Source organism: Octodon degus, unplaced genomic scaffold, assembly GCF_000260255.1.
Source record: "Octodon degus isolate 3935 unplaced genomic scaffold, OctDeg1.0 scaffold00032, whole genome shotgun sequence".
Lineage (NCBI taxonomy): Eukaryota > Metazoa > Chordata > Mammalia > Rodentia > Octodontidae > Octodon > Octodon degus.
In genome coordinates, this window is record NW_004524608.1 from 14195053 (window position 1) to 14217020 (window position 21968).

Here is a 21968-nt window from a genome sequence, read left to right on the forward strand (position 1 = left end):
AAAAAAAAAAAAAAAAAAACAGATACCAGCTTCCTACAGTGCTGCTATATCCACTCCTTAGGTCAAAACATGAGATATGCCCAACTTCAGAATGCAGCAATTATTTAATTTTTAATTTAAGTAATAATTTTAAAATAGTAACATCAAAAACAAAAGGTCAGTTAAAATAAAGAAACATGTGGTAGACAGGTGTAGCCCTCTGTGGATAGCTTCCAAATAAGGACAGTGCCTCACACGCTTGTGTTAGATCAAGGTCCTAGCATAAAAATCAGGGAAAGAAAAAGAGATGCCCTCACTAGCCCTCCCCTCATTATGGATTAACGGTGATCTCACTCCCTTTGGCCTAACTCAGGGTCAAAACAAATACATGGCTCATTTACACTGACAGAACAGTGGGAACAAGGTGAACAGTCGTCCCAAAAAGGCGATTTTTAAGGGTGTCAATGCTGTATTTTCCAGCCTGCCTCCACAGCCCCAAGAAAACATTCTGTGCACAGCTACAAGCATTTCCTAGGCAAAAAGTGTAATCATAAAAAGAATTTTGCTGCGTTTGGAATTCACTCAATGGCTTTCAATAATTTGAATCTCACTACCTGTATTTCAGCTATCCCGATGCACATGAAACTTGAATCTCAACATCTGCTAAAATTCTGTCAGTAGATTAGAAGTTACATGGGGCATATTCTTTTAGAGACAGGAGCTGAGAGGAAAACAACTCATCAATACCTTTGAAAAATATTTAGTCTATTTTGAAGAACATTAAATCTAACTCAGTGATTGTGGGGTTTTTTTCCAAATTCTCAAAAAAAAAAAAAAAATCAACACAAAAGTACACATAGCAAAATGCTGTCAGTGAAAATCTACAAAGGATATGAGAAGCTGAGTTCAATATTTTAGGCATAAATATTTCCTAAATTTCTGTGATTATAACCTCAAGTACTTAAGAATTTCCTTTTGTCTTTGCAACAAAGATGGGTTTTAATTGGAAACAGTAAAGCAAAATTTTTTCATATTGAAGGGGGAATTACTACCTAAGTTTCAGAGCAGTGTCTGTGCATTAGCCAGATTTAATTTATAGAGAAACTTAGCTATGAATTAGTTGTATAATGACAACTGGCACAGAACTCAATACATGAATGGTCAAATTCCAAGTATTTTTCCCAATCATCCTGTGACATAACTTCATCAGAATTTGAAATTCCATCTGTTTTGTTCTCAGGCTAACAAAACCAGATTCTAGTTAAGAGCAAACAGGCACAGACCATGTAGATGCTCGATGAGGAATGTTCCCATTGCTTTTTCAAGTTGGTTTATGTTAGTGAAAAAGCTATGGTGTGGGAATTATTATGAAGACAGGATTCAGAAAAAAACAGCAGTTACTCTAAAAGACCAAAGGGAGACATAAACCCCAAGTCACATGCTCTGAAACTGGAAAAGTTTCAAAGGCAAACTGTGTTCACTGTCTGGCCTGTCTGAAAAGACAGATGCTCAAAGTCATTAATACTGCTGTTTCCCATGGGCCTGGTGATGGTCAAAGTGGATGGTTTAGGTCTGTTTTTCAAAGACTGTAACTGTATAGGAAGTTTTGGCTTGGAGATGCTAGTCCTAAGGAAAAAAACACTGGTTGGCAACTCCAGCCCAAATGACAATATAGCACCTAACTCTATGCTAGAAATTACAAAGGTTTCTAAAGAAAGAAAAAGTTCTAGAACTGGTATCATATGAGCCAAAACTTAAAACAAAAATTAACAGCTTTTAGAGAACTAATGAGATAGACATTTTGACCTTGACCCAACAGAAGATGAATGTACTTCCAGATAGAAACAATGTGAACTAAAATTTCTCCATAGTAACAATTACAATTTTTTAAAACTAAGGGTTGATTTTTCTAAGGTTATGAGCTAACTGTAGTCCCTTGTTTGTATCATTAAAATCTGGCTTCTTCTATGCTTTGTATGTGCTAACCTGAGTATTAATGAGCTTTTATAATGGAATTTTAACAGCAACCGTACAATAAAGGCTCTACTTTTAAGGTGTATTTGTCATTTTGCACAGTAGGCTTAAGGGATAATTAGTAATACACAAATTCTGCCTAGGTTTCATATAAGCCAAAACATTTAAAAGTCCATTCAGTCTCATAAAAGTACTGGAACAACAGATATTAACAATATTCTTACAATACATTTCAGGTCCTTTAGAATTGAAGAGTTAACTGTAATTTGGTGATGTTTCAGTAATTACAGTTATTTATAGTTCAAATGAAATGTTATTTGACACACAGTACCTAGAAAAAGAGCCATTCTCCATCAAGAGTAAATTAACATGAATTTGAAGAGTGAAATGGAACATTTTAAAGTAGTCAATTCCTGCTAACAGATTTTTACTGTGTAATACAAGAAGATAACACATGATTTTTCTAGCTATACTAATAGAGTATAACAATAAGTGGTCATTATAACAGGGAATAGAATGCTAAGAAAGTTCCTAATAAACACACTGCACAAGAATGCTACAGTCAGGAATGAAACTCAAGCCATACTGAGCAGCTCTCATAAAGAAAACTTGCAGTCTGCATTTAAGTGGGGCTACGCCTGTCAGGACTAAAATCTGATACTAAAAAAGATGAGGACTGGTCAGCAGCAGTTGGTCAAACATAAAATGCAATTCCATGTAGGACACAGAAAGGGCTTTCCAGAAATCAAATTCCTGAACACACCTGTTACCCTCGAGGTTAACTTTGAATGCCTCCAGATCTGAATGACCTGTTAAAATTACGAACCTTCAAACTCTTTGGGGGAAGGATTTCGCTCATAACCCAACCTCAATTTTCAAAGTCACTTACCATAAAAATCTTGGAAACATATAGAGTTGCTCACAGCCTTGAAAATGTTAATGCTCAAATGCTCTCCGACCCATTCCCAAAGCAACTCAGCTACCTGCCTGCAGTGAGCAGAACCTTGCTGACCACTGCCCACAGGGCTGGTCACTGCATTCTTTTTTTTTTTTTTCCAAAGGCTTTTTATTTATTTATTTATTTATTTATTTATTTATTTATGTGTGTGGCCAGCTCAGCCCACCAGGGGGCGGGACTGGCTGGCATGTGGTGCTGGGGGATTGAACCGTGGTCCCTGTGCTTTGCTAAGCCTATTCCAAGTAGGTGCTTTAGACTGCTGAGCCATCTCACCAGCCCCTGGTCACTGCATTCTTGCACACATACCTGTTTCCTTCTTGCTTCCCTTTCCTCCCTCTCGGCTCTTCTTCAGCACAGCCTTTAACATTTTTGACACTCTTTTGTCTCTAGCAAGGGGGGAAAAAAGGAGGAGGAAGAAAAAAATTAAAGGACTGAAACACTTGGAATACAATTTGCATTTTGACATAAGAAGTAACCTACATTCAAACAAATTCTGGACAAAGAGATCTTGACTTTTACATTAATTATTAATAAACTATGGGGGAAACTAAGTAGTAAAGACACAAACAATGTTTATAACTATTAATGAGGTGATCTGAAGTTCACTGTCTGATTATAAAAGTTACAAAAAACACAGTAATACATGCACAGCATTCCACATCTAATTAAGGTCATGAGGCTAACCCTGGGCAAGCTACTATAAAATATCTGGCACGGTAACACAGTCCTCCAACCCTAGTTCATCAAAAGGAGGAAAATATTAAAACATAAAATCAAAATGATAATGGTTAAGAAAAAAGCTACAAAGTTAATGGCAATGTTTTACAGGTGCTACTAGTTACATAACTATGAGAAAAACATTTCAGAAGGTTATCAGAACAGAACACACCTTGTAAGTATTTGCAAAATAAATACAGTGGGAATACATTTCAACCCTGATGCCATGTGACGACTTGATTAAACAGCACATGCTCCCATGCGCTTTTCGTACACACAGTGATGACTTTGGGGTGGAGAAGGGAGGATAAGTAGAATTGACTTGTGGTGGTAGGGCTGACTCTTTTTTAAAAAAAGAATGAGCTATATTTTTAAGTAAGATTGCACTGAACTTACAAAAACACCACAGTGAATGAAGCCTATGATGAAACCAGAAACCATCTCTACAGTAAGACACAGACAATAGTGCTATTATTTTATCATGGTGGCTGGAAAACCCCAAGCACTAACAAATCCTAGAGGGCTGTGTTACCCATCAAGCTTTTGCTGCTGCAGAGGACAAGAGGCTGCTCCTGAGCAGACAAGAAGGGGGTGCGGGGAGGGGAGGAGAGAGGAGTAAGGGGAGGCGAAGGGAGACATCCCTAAGAACAAGACAGCTCCTAGACCTGCCCCCCACACAAGACTGCTTCAAGCACCTCAGCCTAACACCCCACACCACTTTTCAACCCCTAGGACAAAGCACAGGTCTTAAGAGGACCTCTCTACTGAGTCCCAGTGTGCTGCCATTCACAAAATTCCTGCACCTAGGTGGGCAGGATGGCAATTCTTATCACAGCACCCTGGCCTTTATTTATTTTTCCAAGCCCTTTGTTTTACTAATGAAGAAATAGAGACCCTGGGAGGCTGACTTGCCCAGGGGTCACTCAACTAATTAACAGTAAGGCCAGAATCCCCATCTGCAGAGTCCCAGCCTGGCTGGCCTTCCTGCTCTGGGGCTGGTTGGCCTCTCCTCTCAGTTCAACTCAGCTCAATGAAAGCTCTGGCAAACAAACAAAACTGAGAGACAGGGGGAAAATGTCTTAGAATATGAGAAAGCCATAGTGGCTATTAGGGTTAAATCATCTTACAAACAGCTTGTTACACACAAAAGGAACATGGCTGAGAGCCTAATTGTTTTAAAAATGCTACTTGAGCGGATTAAAGTGCCTGCTTAGACACAGGGACCAGGATTTGATCCCTGGCTGCCCTGCTAGCCCCGCCCCCAGGGTTGCTGAGATGGAGCTTGAGACTGGGCTTGGTAGCACACGCCTGTATCCCAGTGCTTAGGAGGCTGAAAACAGCAGAATCACTATGAGTCCAATCTACATAGTGGGACCATGTAGACCCTATACTAAATACACTTTAAAAAAAAAAAAATGCTACTTGAATGGGCCCTGGTAAAAAGACTTCGGTTCTACCTACAGGGCCAACACTCAGTCTAGGAGGGAGTACAGTACACCTCCACATGACCTGCGGACACAAATTGCTCCTAAGAGTCATGGCTAAAAGAAGCAATACAAAATGCTATGGCATGAAAACAGAGTATGTAAATTAAATGAATAGATGCCTAACAGGCATTGACATTTTCTTCAAAGCAATCAATTAAGCAACAAGTTTGTCATTCAACAAAGACTACATGATTTAAAAAGTACTGACAGAAACAGGGTATAGTGGTACATGCCAGTAATGCCAGTATACACAGGAGGTTGAGGCAGGAAGACTGTGAGTGTGAAGCCAGTCTGGGCTACATAGTGAGTTCAGGATAGCCTGGGATACATCATCAGACCCTGTCTCAAAAAACCAAAGAATAAAAAATAATACTGGCAAAGCCATGTCATCAAAAGCCGTGTTGCATGTGCCAAAGTGACTGAAGAACCTTGTATTTGCGTGGATCTCAAATCAGCTCAGATCCCATTATGTCTACGAAGTTGCTGCCTTAATTGATCACCCAGTCATCACCAATTTCCAGCAGACCTACAGTGCCCATCAGAACACACGTAACACAAGGGAAGGTCTGGGTGACCTTGATGATGGTACTGCATCCCAGACAAGTTGTACGCCTGGGCGGGGAGCTCAGTTGCTGGCAGGATAACCACATCTTTCACATCAGTGGTCCTGACTGAAGTGAAGAAGGCTATCGATACCAGCTGTAATTTTTTTCTTCCCATCCTGCTTTCCTCCATAAATAGCAATTCAGGGGGAAGAATTTAAATTTTATTGAAAACTCTGTTCATAAACCTTGAAAAACTGATAATACTTCAGTGCAAAAGAACCCTATGACCACTATTACAACAAGAAAATGTATACACACAAACTGGAAAAGGGGAAAAGCAAGACTTCCCAGCAAACTGAGTTCTGAAACTCACAAAGATCCAAGTGGAGCTATACACAGTCACCTGGAAGTCCCAGTCTTTAACCAGTCTTGACATTTATCAACAGACCCAAAGACTCTGCATCCGGGGTAGGGTGGGAGTGTCCCAAGGAAGAGCTATGGTAACAAGCTCCAGGCCAACATTCAGATTCCAGAGATCATCTGACACACCTGACAGTATCTATGAACTTCCAAACGCACATCCACATCCACACACACATGCAGTTCTGCAAATGGGCTATTGGGGCTGGGTGCTGTTAACATTAGCATGATATAAGTACTTCCCCTCATTCAGATTCTGTACTTAGGCTTTTTTAGAATGCCAGCAATGGGGAGAGAGAGGGCTGCTGCAGTCAGCAGTAGAAGTAAATTAATACACCAGTGTTCTCCTTCTCCACTGTTGCTGGGAGACTCCTCAAAAAGCTAGGACTGGAGGTCCCATTCAAGCCAGCCATTCCCCTCTTAGATATTTTTCCAAAGGAACTGAAACACCCTACCACGATATACGTGCACCTATGTTTATAGCATTGTAATTTGCCACAGCTAAATCTTGGAAGCAACCCAAATGTCCATCAACCAAGAAATGGATAAAGAAGATGTGGTATTTTTACACAATGTAGTATTACTCTGTCATAAAGAAAGACAGGGTCCAGAGATGGCTCAGTAGAATAAGCGCTTGCCTGGCAAGCTCAAGGGCCTGAGTTCAACCCCCAGTTCTACAAAATAAAAAAAAAGACAAATATGAGACTTTTATAGGTAAACAGATTCAACCAGAGACTGTATTGGTAAGTGAAATAAATCAGATCTGCATTGGATTGTCTCAGTAGTGTGAGAACCTGAAGGAGTAAATAAAATCTGAAAGATACAATAGATACTGTGAAAGGGAAAGAATCTGTTCAAAGGGAGGGAACAGCTGGGATGAGGGAAAGGACAAAAAAAGAAGGAAAAAAGAAATGTCTATGTATAATATGCAAGATAGTTTGGTTAACTGTACTACTGATTTCTACTGGCAGATTGAAAATAGTTAATGCTGAACTGTTAATTTTTTTTTTCTTTTTTTAATTTCTTGTAACTTTTTTTTTTTTTTTGCAGAACCGGGGATTGAACTCAGGTCCTTGTGCTTGCCAGGGAAGCATTTATTCCACTGAGCCATCTCCCCGGCCCTCTTGTAACTTTTTAAAACCAATTTTGCAGGTTTATAGCCAGTAACCTAAACAACTAATTTGATAACATTATACAATACAACAACCACTGTCAAATTCCTATTACTTTATTTAATGAAATTTCGTATTATTTCTAATTTCTTTTTTACCATGTTGGATTCTTTAAAAATAGTGTCCTAAACTTTAAATAAAACCTCTCATGAGCTTTGTTAAATGGCCAAATCCTACCCATGTAAGATGCTGAGAATAGTGAGCTACTGTCATCAGAGTGAGGAACAAAAAGGCAGAGTGTAAATTCTTTGATGGCAAGCTACCACAAAGCAGACCTGCGAGTCAGCCAGCAGGTACTCCTTCATTACACCCTCTGGTTCATCACATACTTCCAGTAGCAACTTCAACTGTGATTTTTACTCTAAAAGAGTGAATACTGATGTCATGATTAAGAACCCAAAAGAAAAGATATAAATCACTCTTCCAGACACAGCAATTCAGACCCAACACACCAAAAAGAAACTGCCACAATCTATCAACTTGCTAACAGAAAACAATGCATGTGCTGAGGAAATGTTTAGGGACAAGTGTTACAGGATAGAACATAAGGAATGCTGTCCTTACTTTAAATATTACAATACAAAAGGCACAAGTATAACTAGCCAAATACGACTCCTCTATGTCTGCCTCGTAACACCTTATACTTCAGAAACAGAAAGTCTTCAGCCTCTGTGACAGAAAGAAAAACAAATATATTGTTGGATCCAAATACTTAAGAATATATGTTTCCAAAAGTAGAGGCCATCTGTTACAACATTAAATTACTTGCTCCTGAGGCTGGCATCACAGCACAGGGACAGAGCATCTGCTCAGCCTGTTCAAGGCCCTGGGTCTGGTCCCCAGCACTGTGAAAACAAGTTATATGCTTTTGAGGAAAAGAATGTGTGGGGTTGGGGCAGTATTGTCTTTTTATCGCTCACTGCAAAGTTTTCCATAACAAGAGAAAAGCTTAAGTTTATATGACCAAGTTTTATGTGACATGGGAGCATTCAGAAAGGAAAAAATATATATTTATGATTAGAACTAATAAAGAATGACAATTTTGTGAAAGTATTGTTTGGAAAAAGACCAACTTAGTAAACTGGGGAAAACATACCAAGGTCTTTCAGATTCTTCCTGGCTTCCTACTTTGGGACAGCACCCTTGAAATGAACATTTTATGCCCTCCTAGCAGATGAGGTAAGTTGAAAATTCCCCTATGAGTGTGTTTTGGGGAAAAGGTGGGAGGAGGTCAGAGACCCTTCTTCTGCTGTTCTCAGTTGACTGGGCCACATTTTGGGGTGCAATATGACAAGTTCCAACAAGAAGAATGACCAGCCTCTAGATTACTATGACTGAAATTAATAGAAGAAACTGTCCTATGATGTCCATTTAAAAGAAAATAAGAGGTGAATACATAACACAATCCCTAGAAAGTCAATGATCTGAAGCTATTAAATTCCCTTATTTTCCCTTATGATAATTCAACATCTGAGGTCCTGCAAATGCCATACATTGTTCCTTTTAAAAACTTACATAAATTAAACTCACCATTAACAGCTTCTGACTTGGAGCTGGGAGATAGCTTGGCAGTCTAAGTGCCTGCCTGGCAAGCTCAAGGACTCGGATTTGATCCCCAGGGTTGTATGCTACGCTGGCACATCCCTGTAATACCAGCACTGGGCAGGCTGAGACAGGAGGATCACTATGAGTCCGAGCTGTATAGTGAGATCCTATACCAAAGAAATAAATAAATTGATACGATAGATAGATAGATAGATAAATAGATAAATAAATAAATACTTATGGTCACTTCTAGTATTTTGCCTTTAGTACATCAAGTCTTTAGGGACAGGCACTATGTCTGAATGTCATGTGTTAGAATTCTGCACAGTATGATATACTAGCACCTAAAAAATAACAGATAATAATAAATAAATCTAAATCGCTTTAGATTTTTAAAAATGAGACAATTTCAAACAAAACATCAACCTCAGTTTGAATCCCATAGGCAACATCTTCACTTGCCTGAAATCACAGACTAGCACCAGCCTTACAGTTCTGCCGCACTGCTTGTCTTTGTGACTTCAAGTCGAGGCTGGGGAGGGGCTATGTTTACCCTCTGATAGATACAAACTGAAGCCAGAGCACTGGCTTTGCATCTATTCTTCTCAATATTTGTTGACAGATTTAATCAGACTGCAGTGAACACAGTCATGTGTTTCCTTCCCAATCAAGCAATTAATCAACATTTACAGTGGTTTATAATGGACACAAAACATTCCAATATATTCTCATTCACAAGGAATGCAAGAAAACTTAGTTAAATCCAACGTGACATCAGGCGATGAGCTACCTGGGGAGAAATGCTGCATTTCATAATACTGCTTCATGCCCACCCCTAATTAACCTAAAACCCTCCAGATAAGTATCCCAAAGGCCTAAACGCTCATGCTGTATGTACTCCATCCAGTCTAGGGAACATCTCCAATCAAACCATCCATCTGATCTCAAAGCAAAAGCAAATTCTCTGAAGAGCCTCCCTTCTTTCATCAAAGAAAATAAAACAGCTGAAGTAGTAATTTTTACAAAAGAAACCACTGGAAGCTATAGAGTACATAAGTAGTAAGAAATATTTTTTTCAGGGCTGGGATATAGCTCAGCAGCGTAAGTGCTCGGCTGGCAAGTGCAAGGTCCCAAGTCCGATCCCTGGTAAAAACACACACACACACACACACACACACACACACACACACACACACGAAGTATTTCTGCAAAGATGAGAAAGACATAAAGAACGTTCTCAATGTTAGCCATCCAAAAAGTTTCTTCAGCTGGGCGTAGTGGATGCACCTGCACCCATAGCAATCAGGTAGCATGAGGATCACCACAAATTTGAGGCCAGCCTTGGCTATGGGCTACTCAGTGAGTTCAGGGCTAGCCTGGACTACACACTGAGACCTTGTCTAAAATACCAAAAATGCTTCCTTCAACCTAGTTGGTTTTAACTGATCTTAAGTAATAACCACATCTTCTGTATGATGGCCTTTGAGAATTTTCTATTACGTGTTTATCAAAAGAAACAAGATCAATAGTGTAGAGGAGAGCAAGTAGAAATCTGCCAAAGCAGAACAGAGATCACTAACTATGTAAAAAGGTCTGCTAGAGGTGACTCTAGCTGTTGGCTAGGAATTCATGGAACACACTGCCTAACAGAAGCATCCTGAAAGCAAGAGCCACATCTCCAACACACCTCAGAGGTCATACTGGAGGCCAGACAATAATAATAATAATAATAATAATAATAATAATAATAATCCCTTGGTAATTGCTTGAAATTTCAGAATCTCTCCCTTGTTTTTTCCCTTAATGCCTGCAAATCAAAAGAACTGGTTAGGAGGATCAATGGAATAGAAGAAGCAGAAAACTCCATGGGCACTCAGCTACTTTATCTTTGACAAAGGGGCCAAATACCTTCATTGAAAAAAAAAAAAAAAAAAAAAGATAGCCTCTTGTCTTACTTTTCTCTCCTTAATGAGACAAAATACCCAACACCCAAACCTAAAGCAGGAAAGGTTTTCTTAGTTCACAGTGTGAACTAAGGCTTCAGTCTATAATTGGCTGGCTCCAAAGTAGGGTGGCTTGGTAGATGGGCATCACAGGGAGAACAGCACACAGTGTCCACAAGACAGCAAAAGCAACAAGGGGCCTTAACGGTGTGTCTCTTTTGTCTTAGCCAAACTTCTTAGGGCAGGCAGCACTCACACCCTTAATCCTGGTGTCCTTAAGCCAGAACTGCACCATGAATTCATCACACACTGTAGCTCCACCCACCTCTGAAGAAGCCCCACCTATGACCCCATGAGGCGTGAGGGGTCATCTAAACACAATCCAAAACACCTCTTTAATAAATGCTACTGGGAAAACTGGCTTTGCACATCCCAAAAATTAAAGCTAGACCCATATCTCTCATCATGCAATCAACTAAAACAGAAATGGCTCAAAGATCTAAATCTTAAAACAGAAACAATCTCCTAGAGGATAGAATAAGTAAAACTCCCGAAGACAAGGGTGTAGGCAAAGATTTGTGTACAAAGATACAATCCCACAGGTAATATTATAAAGAATCAACAACCTTGATCACATCATGGTAAGAAGTTCTGCACAGCAAAAGAAACCACCAACAATAAACAACCCACAGAAAGGGGGAAAAAAAATTAGCAGCCATTCTTCAAAAGACTAATATGTAGAATACATAAAGAATTAAAAAAAAGACTTCCCAAATATAATGACTCAATCTAAAAATGGACATCTGAAATGAACAGCTACTTATCAAATGAAGAACAAACAGCAAGCACATGAAAAAAATCTTCAACATCACTCATCATTTGAGAAATGCAACTTAAAACACTGAGCATCCACCTCATTCCAGAAAGAATGGCTATTATCAAGAAATACGCAACAAGAAATGATAGGGCTGTGGGGAAAAGAAACCTTTTTCCACTGCTGGTTGAAGTATAAATTGGTATAAACACTGGAAATCAGTTTGGAGAGTCCTCAAATCTAAAACTTGAGATTCTTTTGATCCAGATTTTCCCCTTCTAGGTATCTTCCTGGAAGAGTTAAAAGCATCACATCACAGGGACATACGCACACCCACGTTTGCAGCAGCACAATTTATAACAGCTAAGTCTTGGAAACAGCCCATATGCCCATCAGTGGATGAATAGATAAAGAAAATGTAGTTTTTATATACAGTGGCATAGAGGATAAACTTGAGACATTTTTAAGTAATTGAATGCACCCTGAGAACATAATTCTAAGTGAAATAAATTGGACACAATTTTTAAATGTCACATTGTTTATCTTGTGTGAAAAACCCAAAGGGTAAATAAGGATCACAGTGGAGGATACTGGGAAGTAGGAAGAAGACATTCAAACGGGAAGGAGAACAAGGGAGGGGGAAGACGGAGAATAGGGATTAAAGAAATAATGGAAACAAAGTTTTGTAAATAAGGAAAAGAAGGAGGATTGAAAGGAAAGGAGGAAAATGGGAAAGAGGAAAAAAATTATTTATATATATATATATATATATATAATATACAAGTACAGATTCCCTATTATGAATGTGATCATTATGTATAACAAAATGTACCAATAAAATTATTATTTTTTTAATGCATTTGATACAGGGTCACACTACGCAGTTTGGACTCATAGTGATCCTCTTGTCTCAGCCTCCCTAGCGCCAGGATTACAGGGGTGCAACAATGGCATAGAGGATATGTTCTCAGGGTGCATTCAATTACTTAAAAATGTCTCAAGTTTATCCTCTAGCCCAGGGGCAGGGCCACAGCGGCATGTGGTGCTGGGGATCAAACCCCAGTTCCTGCACTTGCCTAAGCAGGCACTTAGTACCCTGAGCTATCTCCCTGGCTCTAAAATTAATTTTTTTGAAAAATGTTTTTAAAGAAAGACCTGGTCATAATGTGACTAGGAGAAACAAGGAAACTTCAACAGGATTCAGAAGCTTCATTGAGAAAAGTATGTGAAAAATCAGAAAGGGCCAGAGATACAGCTTGGTGGCACAGTACAAGGTCCTGAATTCCATTCCTGGCACCAAAAAGAAAAGTCAGAACACAACTGTGGCAGGTGCACAGCTGACGCCTGGCTTTCCTAACCTTGCACAGCTGGAAAACATGGCACCCAAAAGCTGCAACTCAGCTTTGTAGCACTAAGGGCCAAGCACTCAGTTTTCTCTTTTCAATCCCAACCCACAAATTGAACCTCCAGTTCTGTTTGTCTTATGCAAGAACACTTCTAGGTTTCATTGAAAGCACAGTAAAAATGCACAATCAAAAGCAACATGAGGGGCCAGGGAGATGGCTCAGTGGAATAAGCGCTTCCCTGGCAAGCGCAAGGGCCTGAGTTCAATCCCCAGTTCCACAAAAAAAAAAAAAAAAAGCAACATGAATTTTTGAAACAATCTGAGGCATTAAATTTGAACTCAATGGCTTAAGCAACAAAATTACAAACTCCCTGTAATGATAAAATAATTTTCAACCTATCTTTAAAATATTCTGTGTAAGATGAAATTTCTTTCTTTTTAAAAATCTTACTTTGAAGTCAGTATTATTACCTGCTGCAGAATTACTATAAGCAAGTTTGTTTAAAGAAAGTCTCACTTTGATAACTAATTGGCAGAAAAGAAATTTCACTCTTGGAGAAAAAGAAAATACTTCCTTTTGTGTGCAACAAACATTTTTGTATACCTGTGAAGGGCTTTGTTCAGTCCAACTTCTAACAACATCTCTTCTCCAAAACCTTTTTGTCTAATTCTATATCCCTACCCTAAACTGGTTTGCGATTATCAATCCAAATTATAGTTTAAAAAAAAAAAAGAAAAAGACACTGAGTTCTACAAATTCCCCATGGCACTGAGGTATTACAACTCACATACAGTGAAATCTTTAAGCAAATGAGTGGCAGGATTACCGCAGAAAGGAAATCTGAATCAGTGGCAATTCTCATCTACAAAAGGTTTTGTCTAATAATTTAAGAACTCTGCTGGTACTATTAATTCTAAGTTTACAGTCAGAATTATCTGAGGGTAACAGCACTTCAGCACAACAGAATCAATCCCACAACAGGACCTTCAGAAACACTGGTGAGAGGAAAGTTTTATACTGGTGTTTCACAAGCACATATAGGAGGGATCTAGCTTTCAGAAAAGCTAAAATCTGATGTCAATACATTCTCCCTCAAACCACTAGGGCCCGAATAGAGAAATCACCAAGGGTTTCCAGCATCCCTGATAATCACCATTGTGCCTATGGGGTCAGAAGCTCCTGCACACTGTCACTCATCACTCAGCTGTGTGCCACGTCCTCTCACCTGAGTGCTCCCCAAACACAGCATCAGAACACTCCTGATTAGAAAGTAAAGTAACTGCAGTATTACCACTATCCCACCATTCAGGCATTTATAAGATATTTACTTAGATCTACGGGAAACAGCAAAGGAATTCCACAATGCTGCTTTATTTTTTTTTATTCATTTGTATTTTAGGGAAGGGTCTATAAGGTGTTCAGGGTCTCACCACTAGATCAGACCCTAGTGATCGCCTGTTCACAGCTTCCCAAGAGCTACGATTACAGCATGTGAGACCACAGCCAGTCTCAGTTGCAGTCTCAGCAGTGGGGGGAGGGGCACACATGGCAGGCCCAGGAATCCAATCCACAGCCCCTGAAGACTTCTTGGCTTTAACTGTTCATATGCCCACTTCTTCCACCAGACTGGCAGATCCTCTGGATGAATAGATCCCACCTCATACCTACAAAGTATACTTTCTGACTTCGAAATCAATAAATGGTTGCGGGGAAAATAATTCTAATCCAATTATTTCTCAAAAGGAATAGTTGTACCTCAAAACAGTTGCCATTCTTTAACAAATTTAAGTAGTTTTAATATTCTCATTTAAAATGCAAAGCCCTAAACCTAAAGTGGTGGTGCACACTGGTAATCTTAGCATTCTAGAAGGCAGAGACAGGAAGAACTTAGCACCTTAGCAAGACCTTGCCTCAAAATCTATATTTAAAAAAAAAAAAAAAAAAGAAAAAAATCTTTTAAAGAGTTGGGAACAGCCAGGAATGGGAACATACGCCTGTAATACCAGCACTGGAAAGGCTGAGGCATGAGAAATGCTGTAAGTGAGAGCCAAGGCTAGTCTGGGACACACACAAGTTCAAGCCCAGCCCAGCTGACACAGAGACTCTGTCTCAAAAAAGCAAAATAAAATGCTGGTAATGTAGCTCAGTGCAAAAGTGCAAACAAAGCCAGGAGCCATACTTGCTCTGGTTTGCCTGGCCAACAGGTGGCATAAATGGGTTACAATCTGATTTTTCTTTTTTTTCTTTTTTTTTTGGTTCCTCCAATGCCTTCAGGGCACTTGAGTTGTGAGGTTCGAACTCCAGCAACCTGAGGCTGACAGCTTTGTGGAAGCAGCCACTTAAAGGACTGAGCTAGAGCCAGGCCCCCAATAAGGTGGGGTTTTTTTGTTTTTTTTTGTTGTTGTTGTTTGTTGTTGTTGTTGTTGTTGTTGTTGTTGTTGTTGTTGTTCCTCGAATGCCTTCAGGGCACTTTTGGCCAGCTGGAGAGGTGTGAGGATCGAACTCCAGCAACCTGAGGCTGACAGCTTTGTGGAAGCAGCCACTTAAAGACCTGAGCTAGGGCCAGGCCCCCTACAATCTGATTTTTCAACTGAGAAATAAGCACTGGGCTGGTGGGCTCATAAACAATACCCAGTTCTGGCATGTTGAGTACTTTTGGAGAATGAAAAGAGGCCTCAGAAATGAAGTCTCTCAGACCTTCTGCCCTTCCTCTCTGCCTTCCTTTCTTCCCCAGGGCAAGTCACAGAAACCACAGTTTCACTATCCCTACATGGGTTATAGGAACAAAAACCCCCTCCTCTAAAACAAGTCATACAACCTAGAAATATTACCTAAACCTCCCATCTCTTTATAGAGGACATGCCTATAAAGACATTTTCTGATCCACTTTGTCTGAGATGTTGTAAGAGCCTTGTTCCAGGTCATCCTGCCCATACCTCTGAGGAAGAACGCCAACATAGCCATGGCAGCAATTTGAACAGACAGGCTTCACGGCAGCCCCCACTGGTCCACACTATTACACCACACCCCTCTGTCCACTTACAGATTCTAAGCATGAAGCTGGACAGCTAGCTCTCTGAGTCTTCAATTTATTATTTTTAAAAATTATTTATTTAGTACAGGGTCTTGCCATGCAGGTTGGACTCATAGTAACCCTCCTGTGTCAGCATCCCCAGCACTGGGATTACAGGCGTGCACCACCACGCCTGGTTTCCATAGCCAGCACAACATGCAGCACTGAGGACTGAACCTAGGTCCTTGCACTTGCCAGGCAGGCGCTTAGATCGCCAAGGTATCTCCTAAGCCCTGAGTCTTCATTTCTCAAGGCCCTTAGGTCATATAAGCCTTCAACTAAAATCTGTCCTGTTTTACTCTCTTACTGTTGTTGCTCTATTTGGAGATGGGGAAGTCTTATTTTACCAGTGATACTATTTCTTAAAGTTTTGGGCCCGAGCAATCATCCTTGCCTGTGCCTCCCAAGTAGCTGGACTTCAGGCACACTGCCACGCTCAGCTGGCACTTTTCTCTTAACTGTCCTTTACAGAAGTCTCAGGTGTGACCCTTATGATGGGTGAAGTTTTTCTCATTCCATATGTATTCCTAAGTATCTATTTTGCCAAGCAATAAAGAACAAAGTCAAGTATGTGACAGAGCAGGAAGAAAAATTGTTAGTACACACACAGGAAGCTAGAAAAGCCCACATAAACTTGCCTACTTGGGAGGCTGAGGCAGACAGACTGCAAGTATGAGGCCAAACTGAAGACTGTATCTGAAAACTAGCAATGCCACTACTTTCTTTAAAGAATGAAAATAAGATGAGAGAGGTGCAGCAAAGGTTCAGTATAGCTCTATACAGAAAGGAAGACAAGTACAAGAGCTCTGCTGAACTGTCCAGGCGGCCCAGGTGCTACACAAGACAGTGGACCAAAGGATGAAACTGCAGTCCTACCCCAAGGAAGAATCATTCAGAGGACAAGAGGACTAACTGGCGGCAGGCAATTCCCAACAGAAGAGCCATGGTGTCTCCAAGAGAAGCAACAAACACATTTAGAATGCATGAGGGAGCTGGAGAGACTCTGGGTCTTTTCGATGAATTTACCCTTTAGATGTGGAACAATCCCACATGATGGTCAAGACTATAGGATTGATGAAAGTGGTGCTGAGACTTGAACTCAGACCTGACTTGAAAATCCTGGCACAAAGCAGCGATCTCCAAAGCTCTCCACAAACTGGAAAGACGAGGAACAGAAGTGTCTGGGAGAGCTCAGAGTACACACCTTGGAGAAGAGGTAGCCTGTACAGAGATGAAAGAAGAGCAGCCATAGACGCAGCCAAGGAGAAGAGTGAGAACTCCAGCAGCCACATGGGGTCCCAGTGTCCAGGAGGCCAAAAGCTCCCTAGAATCACAGCACTCAGAGGAGAGAAAGAAGGATGACTGCAAGTTTGAGGCCAGCATAGGCTACAACATGAGCTCAAGGCTAGTCCAAACTACACAGGGAGACCCTGTCTCTAAAAAAAGACAAAACAACTCAGGGGTTTGAATATGAATGACAATCTTGGATTCAGCCTCATCCTCCCTAACACAGCACTGTGGAAGACACGGCTCCAGCCTCAGGATGCTTCTCTGGAGATCCAAGTCCCAATCCTAATCAGCAGTTAGCTCCATAACAACCACACTCTTGATGTCAGCAGGAAATGACATTTCCTCTTCCTTCCCCCTTCTTGTGAAGTTTCCACTTGCATCAGGCACTGGGGTCCAATCCCTGACTTATACTAGCCCTCGTCTTGAGGTGTGCCCATCAGCTTCCTACAAAGCAGGAGACATTCTGCATTCCAAGCAATTTGGGGCAAGTTATTTCACCAATTCTTCAAATGGGAATCTGCACCTTTTCCTATTAGATTTGATCCTTTCTCTCCCACCAGTACGTACTATAATTTTAAGGAGGGAAATTTGTTTCTTGTTCACAAGAACCATGGAATCATCGCAGCTGACACACATCATCACTACGGGGAAAGGAGCCCCTCAGACGAAGCTATGGCATGAGTGATAAGCTTTCAGTATGAAAAAGAGAACAGACCTTGAAGACATTTTTTCAAAAAGTGTTAAAAGGTAATCAGTGTCAGCAGAATCAAGTCTGGCATTATAAATTTAAAGAAATTAAAATTTTTAAATTGCACCACATCTGGCCTCAAAGTGAAAAAGGTCAGAAAGCTTCAAAGATGCCCCATGAAAGGCAGCTATTCATTACAGGAAAATCTCCTGCTTATGTAGCTGACAGATGAATCTTTCACTTAATGCCCCAGAATAAAAGACTTCAAAATCCATCATTCACTCCTGCCAGTGCTTTGCAATGACTGTATAAAAGGTTATAACCTCCCAAGGCCCTAGTTTCATTAGGATGCTAGTTCTTCATTCCCATGTAGCTTCTTTCCAGCTCCCCCAGGTGATTCTAATGGGCAGCCAGCACTATCACAAATCTCAGGCTCTGTGTTCAGCTCTCAGTGTAGTCACTTAATCCTCACAATCATTCTAGGAGACGGACACTCTCAAGATCCATCCTGCAGAGGTGCAGTCAGGCTTACATGTGGCAGAGCCTTGGCGTCCATCCAGGCAGTCTGGCTCCAAGAGTCTGACCACCCAGTTCATATTATGCCGCCTCCTCCTCTGGATAAAAATGAGAGAAGCTATTTTTCCCAGGGGACTGGTGAGAAAAACCAAAGATAAAATTGGCCAAAAGGGAAAAAAAAAATAAAAGTCACTTTGCCAGACATAGAGACACACATACACACACCCAGAGTACCACCCTATGCCTCTACTGAAATACCCACTGTCTAGTCCAGTGGTGGCAAACCTACTGCTCCCCACAGCTGGCTGTTTGTTATCACTGAAATCTCTGAAAGGTCCTAGTTCTGCTAAACATCCAACTAATCAGTTATTTCAAACCACAGCATTGTGACCTGGAGCACCATTCAATAGAAATATATGCCAAATGGGCAACTTCTTGACTTCATCAGCCCATAGGGGAGAGTCCTGGAGTTCAGGCAGGATGACAATAGGAAGGCTCACTTGAGGCAAAGATCTCTATGTAACATAGGAATGTTTCCCCAATTCTTAACACTTATTCTCGTGTGTTAAAGAAGAACTCAAAAAGCCACTCCATTTCTTACTAACTGAATTATATGACAACTGCTAAAGGTATCAGGAGGCAGCGGAATGACCTAGCAGCCTCCATTTCTTTCTCTGGGCAGTTTTACACAGTAGACTTTTAATCTTGGATACTAAATTCTAAGTTAACCTCGAGTATGCCTGCAGCAGGGATCCGAATCAAATCCTTACAAGTCACAAGGCGTCACCTCATCTCAGGGCTACAGCAAATATCAGCATATGTATCGCTATCCCCTCATGTGAAATATGCAAGAGAAAACACTCTGGTCCATAAACATTTGGTTGCAGGAAGCAGTCTTAAAGGGCACTGCTACCAGGGCCTGTGAGAACGACCACATGGACACCAACAATAGCTTTATTTCTTAACTGACTTTGAGTGTTTCTAGATGGGGAACCTCAGATAATAAAAGTCAAAGAGAAGCCATGCTCCAAAATAGCCAAATGTTAAGGTTTTTTTAAATGTTCATAACTCTAGGTTTAATATTAACAAATCTGATCTCAAAGCAAGACCAGAAAGACTCATGAGTACCATCCAAGTAGGAATTTGTAACTTCAGAGATCATGGACTACTTCAGCATCATGGACCCTCCCATGAGAAAAATATTTTTGAAAGTTTTTAAGTAGAAAATATGACTTTAAAAAAAAGTTATGCTGAAACAGACATTAAAATACTTTAAAAGGCAATTCTGATGTAGTAATATGTATGCACCTCTAAGAACTATGGCAGCTTCCAAAGCAGCGATGGACACAAATGATATTTCAGATTACTTCCAATAATGTGATTCAAAAGTCTTTATGTGACAAAGTCACAGGTGCTAATGAACATGGTTCTTCTGTCTACTTTGAGGACTAAAGCAAAGGCCACATTTTTGGCTAGAGGCTAGTGAAAACAAAGCTGTGATTTTTTAATTACCCCAGCCACCCAAGTTCACAGACCCCCTTCACCTGCAATAACAAATGACGCCCCTCCCAAAAAAGTTTGAGGACCTTGACTGTAATCAATAACCACCAAAGTACCCCGAGGACCAGACTTACACTCACCAAGGAGAAGCTGAACAGCTCAGGTGCTTCTAGAGAAGCAGTAGCTCCGCTTCATCCCACTCACAGAACCACTAAAATCCAAAAAAACTGAACTGTAACTGACAGACTGACACACATAGACAAGGTCAAGTATTCATTGTACAAGTATTCACCACTGCTAGCAATTAAATGTCAAATCCATAATTAGTTTTCAGAGTAGTCTGTAAAACCTTGACTTAACAACAAAGTCCATCACTACCAAATTACTAACTCATCTTCAATAGTTAGGGCCAACATTGCAGGCAAACTCTAGAAATTTACACTATGAGGCAACATACAGAAAAGGAAAGACCGGGTCATATATCTGGGACAAATGTATTGTATATACACAGGCTTGCTGTTTTGCTGGTGCACTCCTCACTCTTTACATGGAATCATCCCTCAAGACAACTGTAAACTACATGAGCTGCACACACATAGAAATAAAATGAAATTTTAAAGAAGGGCTCAAAAGGTATTTACAGCCTAGCAACTAGCCTTTTTTTTTTTTTCTTGGCAGAACCAGGGATTAAACTCAGGCACGCTTATTCTACTGAGCCATCTTTCCAGACCCTAGTCTTTCAGTTAACTGAACAGGCTTCCTCGGGAAGGCAGTCTCCAAGATTCAGCCTCTCCTGCCCTCACTGCCCCACTCAATCAGGGGATGCCCGTAGGAAGATAAATACAATTCACAGTCTAAAATACATGGACTTTCCCTGGGCCTACGCCAGTTTCTCATGAATCTCGGGTAACTGAGATAGTTTTTGTTTGCAGGGCTAGGACTGCAACAGCAGCTGTGGGAGCACAATACTTTTTCTCAACTAATGATGCAAAGTTCATTCTAGAAGAGCTGGGATGGTGGCTCTTGGTTGGAGCCCTTCAAACTCAACCCAGCAGCAAAAAAAACACTCCAGCCGAATTGTGAATTACACACTAATTCCTATGTGTGGAGATGACAAATGTTATTTTTAGGAGTCCCATAAAACCTTAATCAAGCCTAAGAAGTTAAAGGTTTACATTTGAAAGCATGTCATATGCCATGAATGAACATATTTTTTTTTCTCTAAAACTCAATGAAAGGTTCAATTAAAGCCTCTAATATGTCTGTAGTAAAAGCTTTGATCAAAAAATCTGTCACTACTTCTCTTAACACATGCAGACAGTATGAAACGGATCTCAGAGCTAAGGAACAGAACCGGCATTGTGATGAAGCACAGAGGCACATGCGCTCACACACACGCCCACAGATCACTTCTCCTGGGGATGGAGTTGGGAGGGTGCTTAGGAAGCTATACAGTTTCCAAGGTAAGACTTCCTTACACATTTCTTATATATGCAACACAATGTTATTTCCAACTGTAGGTGTGTGGTCCAAATGCCTCATGTTAAGAAAAAAACTCCAATTAGAACCCAGTAGAAAATAAGACACACATTTCCTGAATGATTCTGAATTAGTGAAATTGTTCTACATATAATGAAGATGGTGCACAGATGTACTACATTTTCATGATCTCAGCAAAACATCTTTCTGGTATTGCAAAATATGTCAATCTGCAACGAAGTTGCATATAGAGGATAATTTTTTAAATATCCAAATCTTGTTTTTATGCAGGGGAATTTCCCAAACTAAATCCTTTCTTTTTCACAAACTTAATGGAGCCCATATTTCAAGGTGCTAATTCCTTGAAAACCATAATCCCATAGTCACACTCCAATTCAGACTTGTATTATACCTTCGTAGAGTTACCTTCTCATCAATATTGTAAGTGCTTCAGACAGAAGGCCCAGGACCCCAAAGTCCAGCAACCAATCAGGTACAGCAGGGAGGGACACACCTGGTAGA

The 21968-nt window shown here is 40.4% G+C and overlaps 1 protein-coding gene across 11 annotated transcripts in view; it reads right to left on the reverse strand.

Moving 5' to 3' along the window:
- Window positions 1-21968, reverse strand: part of Tanc1 (tetratricopeptide repeat, ankyrin repeat and coiled-coil containing 1) — a 242747-nt gene that overhangs the window by 151774 nt on the left and 69005 nt on the right. For 6 of the 11 annotated variants that reach the window (XM_023713612.1, XM_023713614.1, XM_023713611.1 and 3 more), the window contains exons 3-4: window positions 20108-20178; window positions 3218-3297 (exon numbers count right to left, since the gene is read on the reverse strand). In XM_023713612.1, the coding sequence (XP_023569380.1) occupies window positions 3218-3278 (61 nt within the window). In that variant the 5' untranslated portion in view covers window positions 3279-3297; window positions 20108-20178. The remainder of the gene's footprint in view (window positions 1-3217; window positions 3298-20107; window positions 20179-21968) is intronic. The other 5 variants (XM_023713607.1, XM_023713605.1, XM_023713609.1 and 2 more) reach the window with 1 other exon arrangement.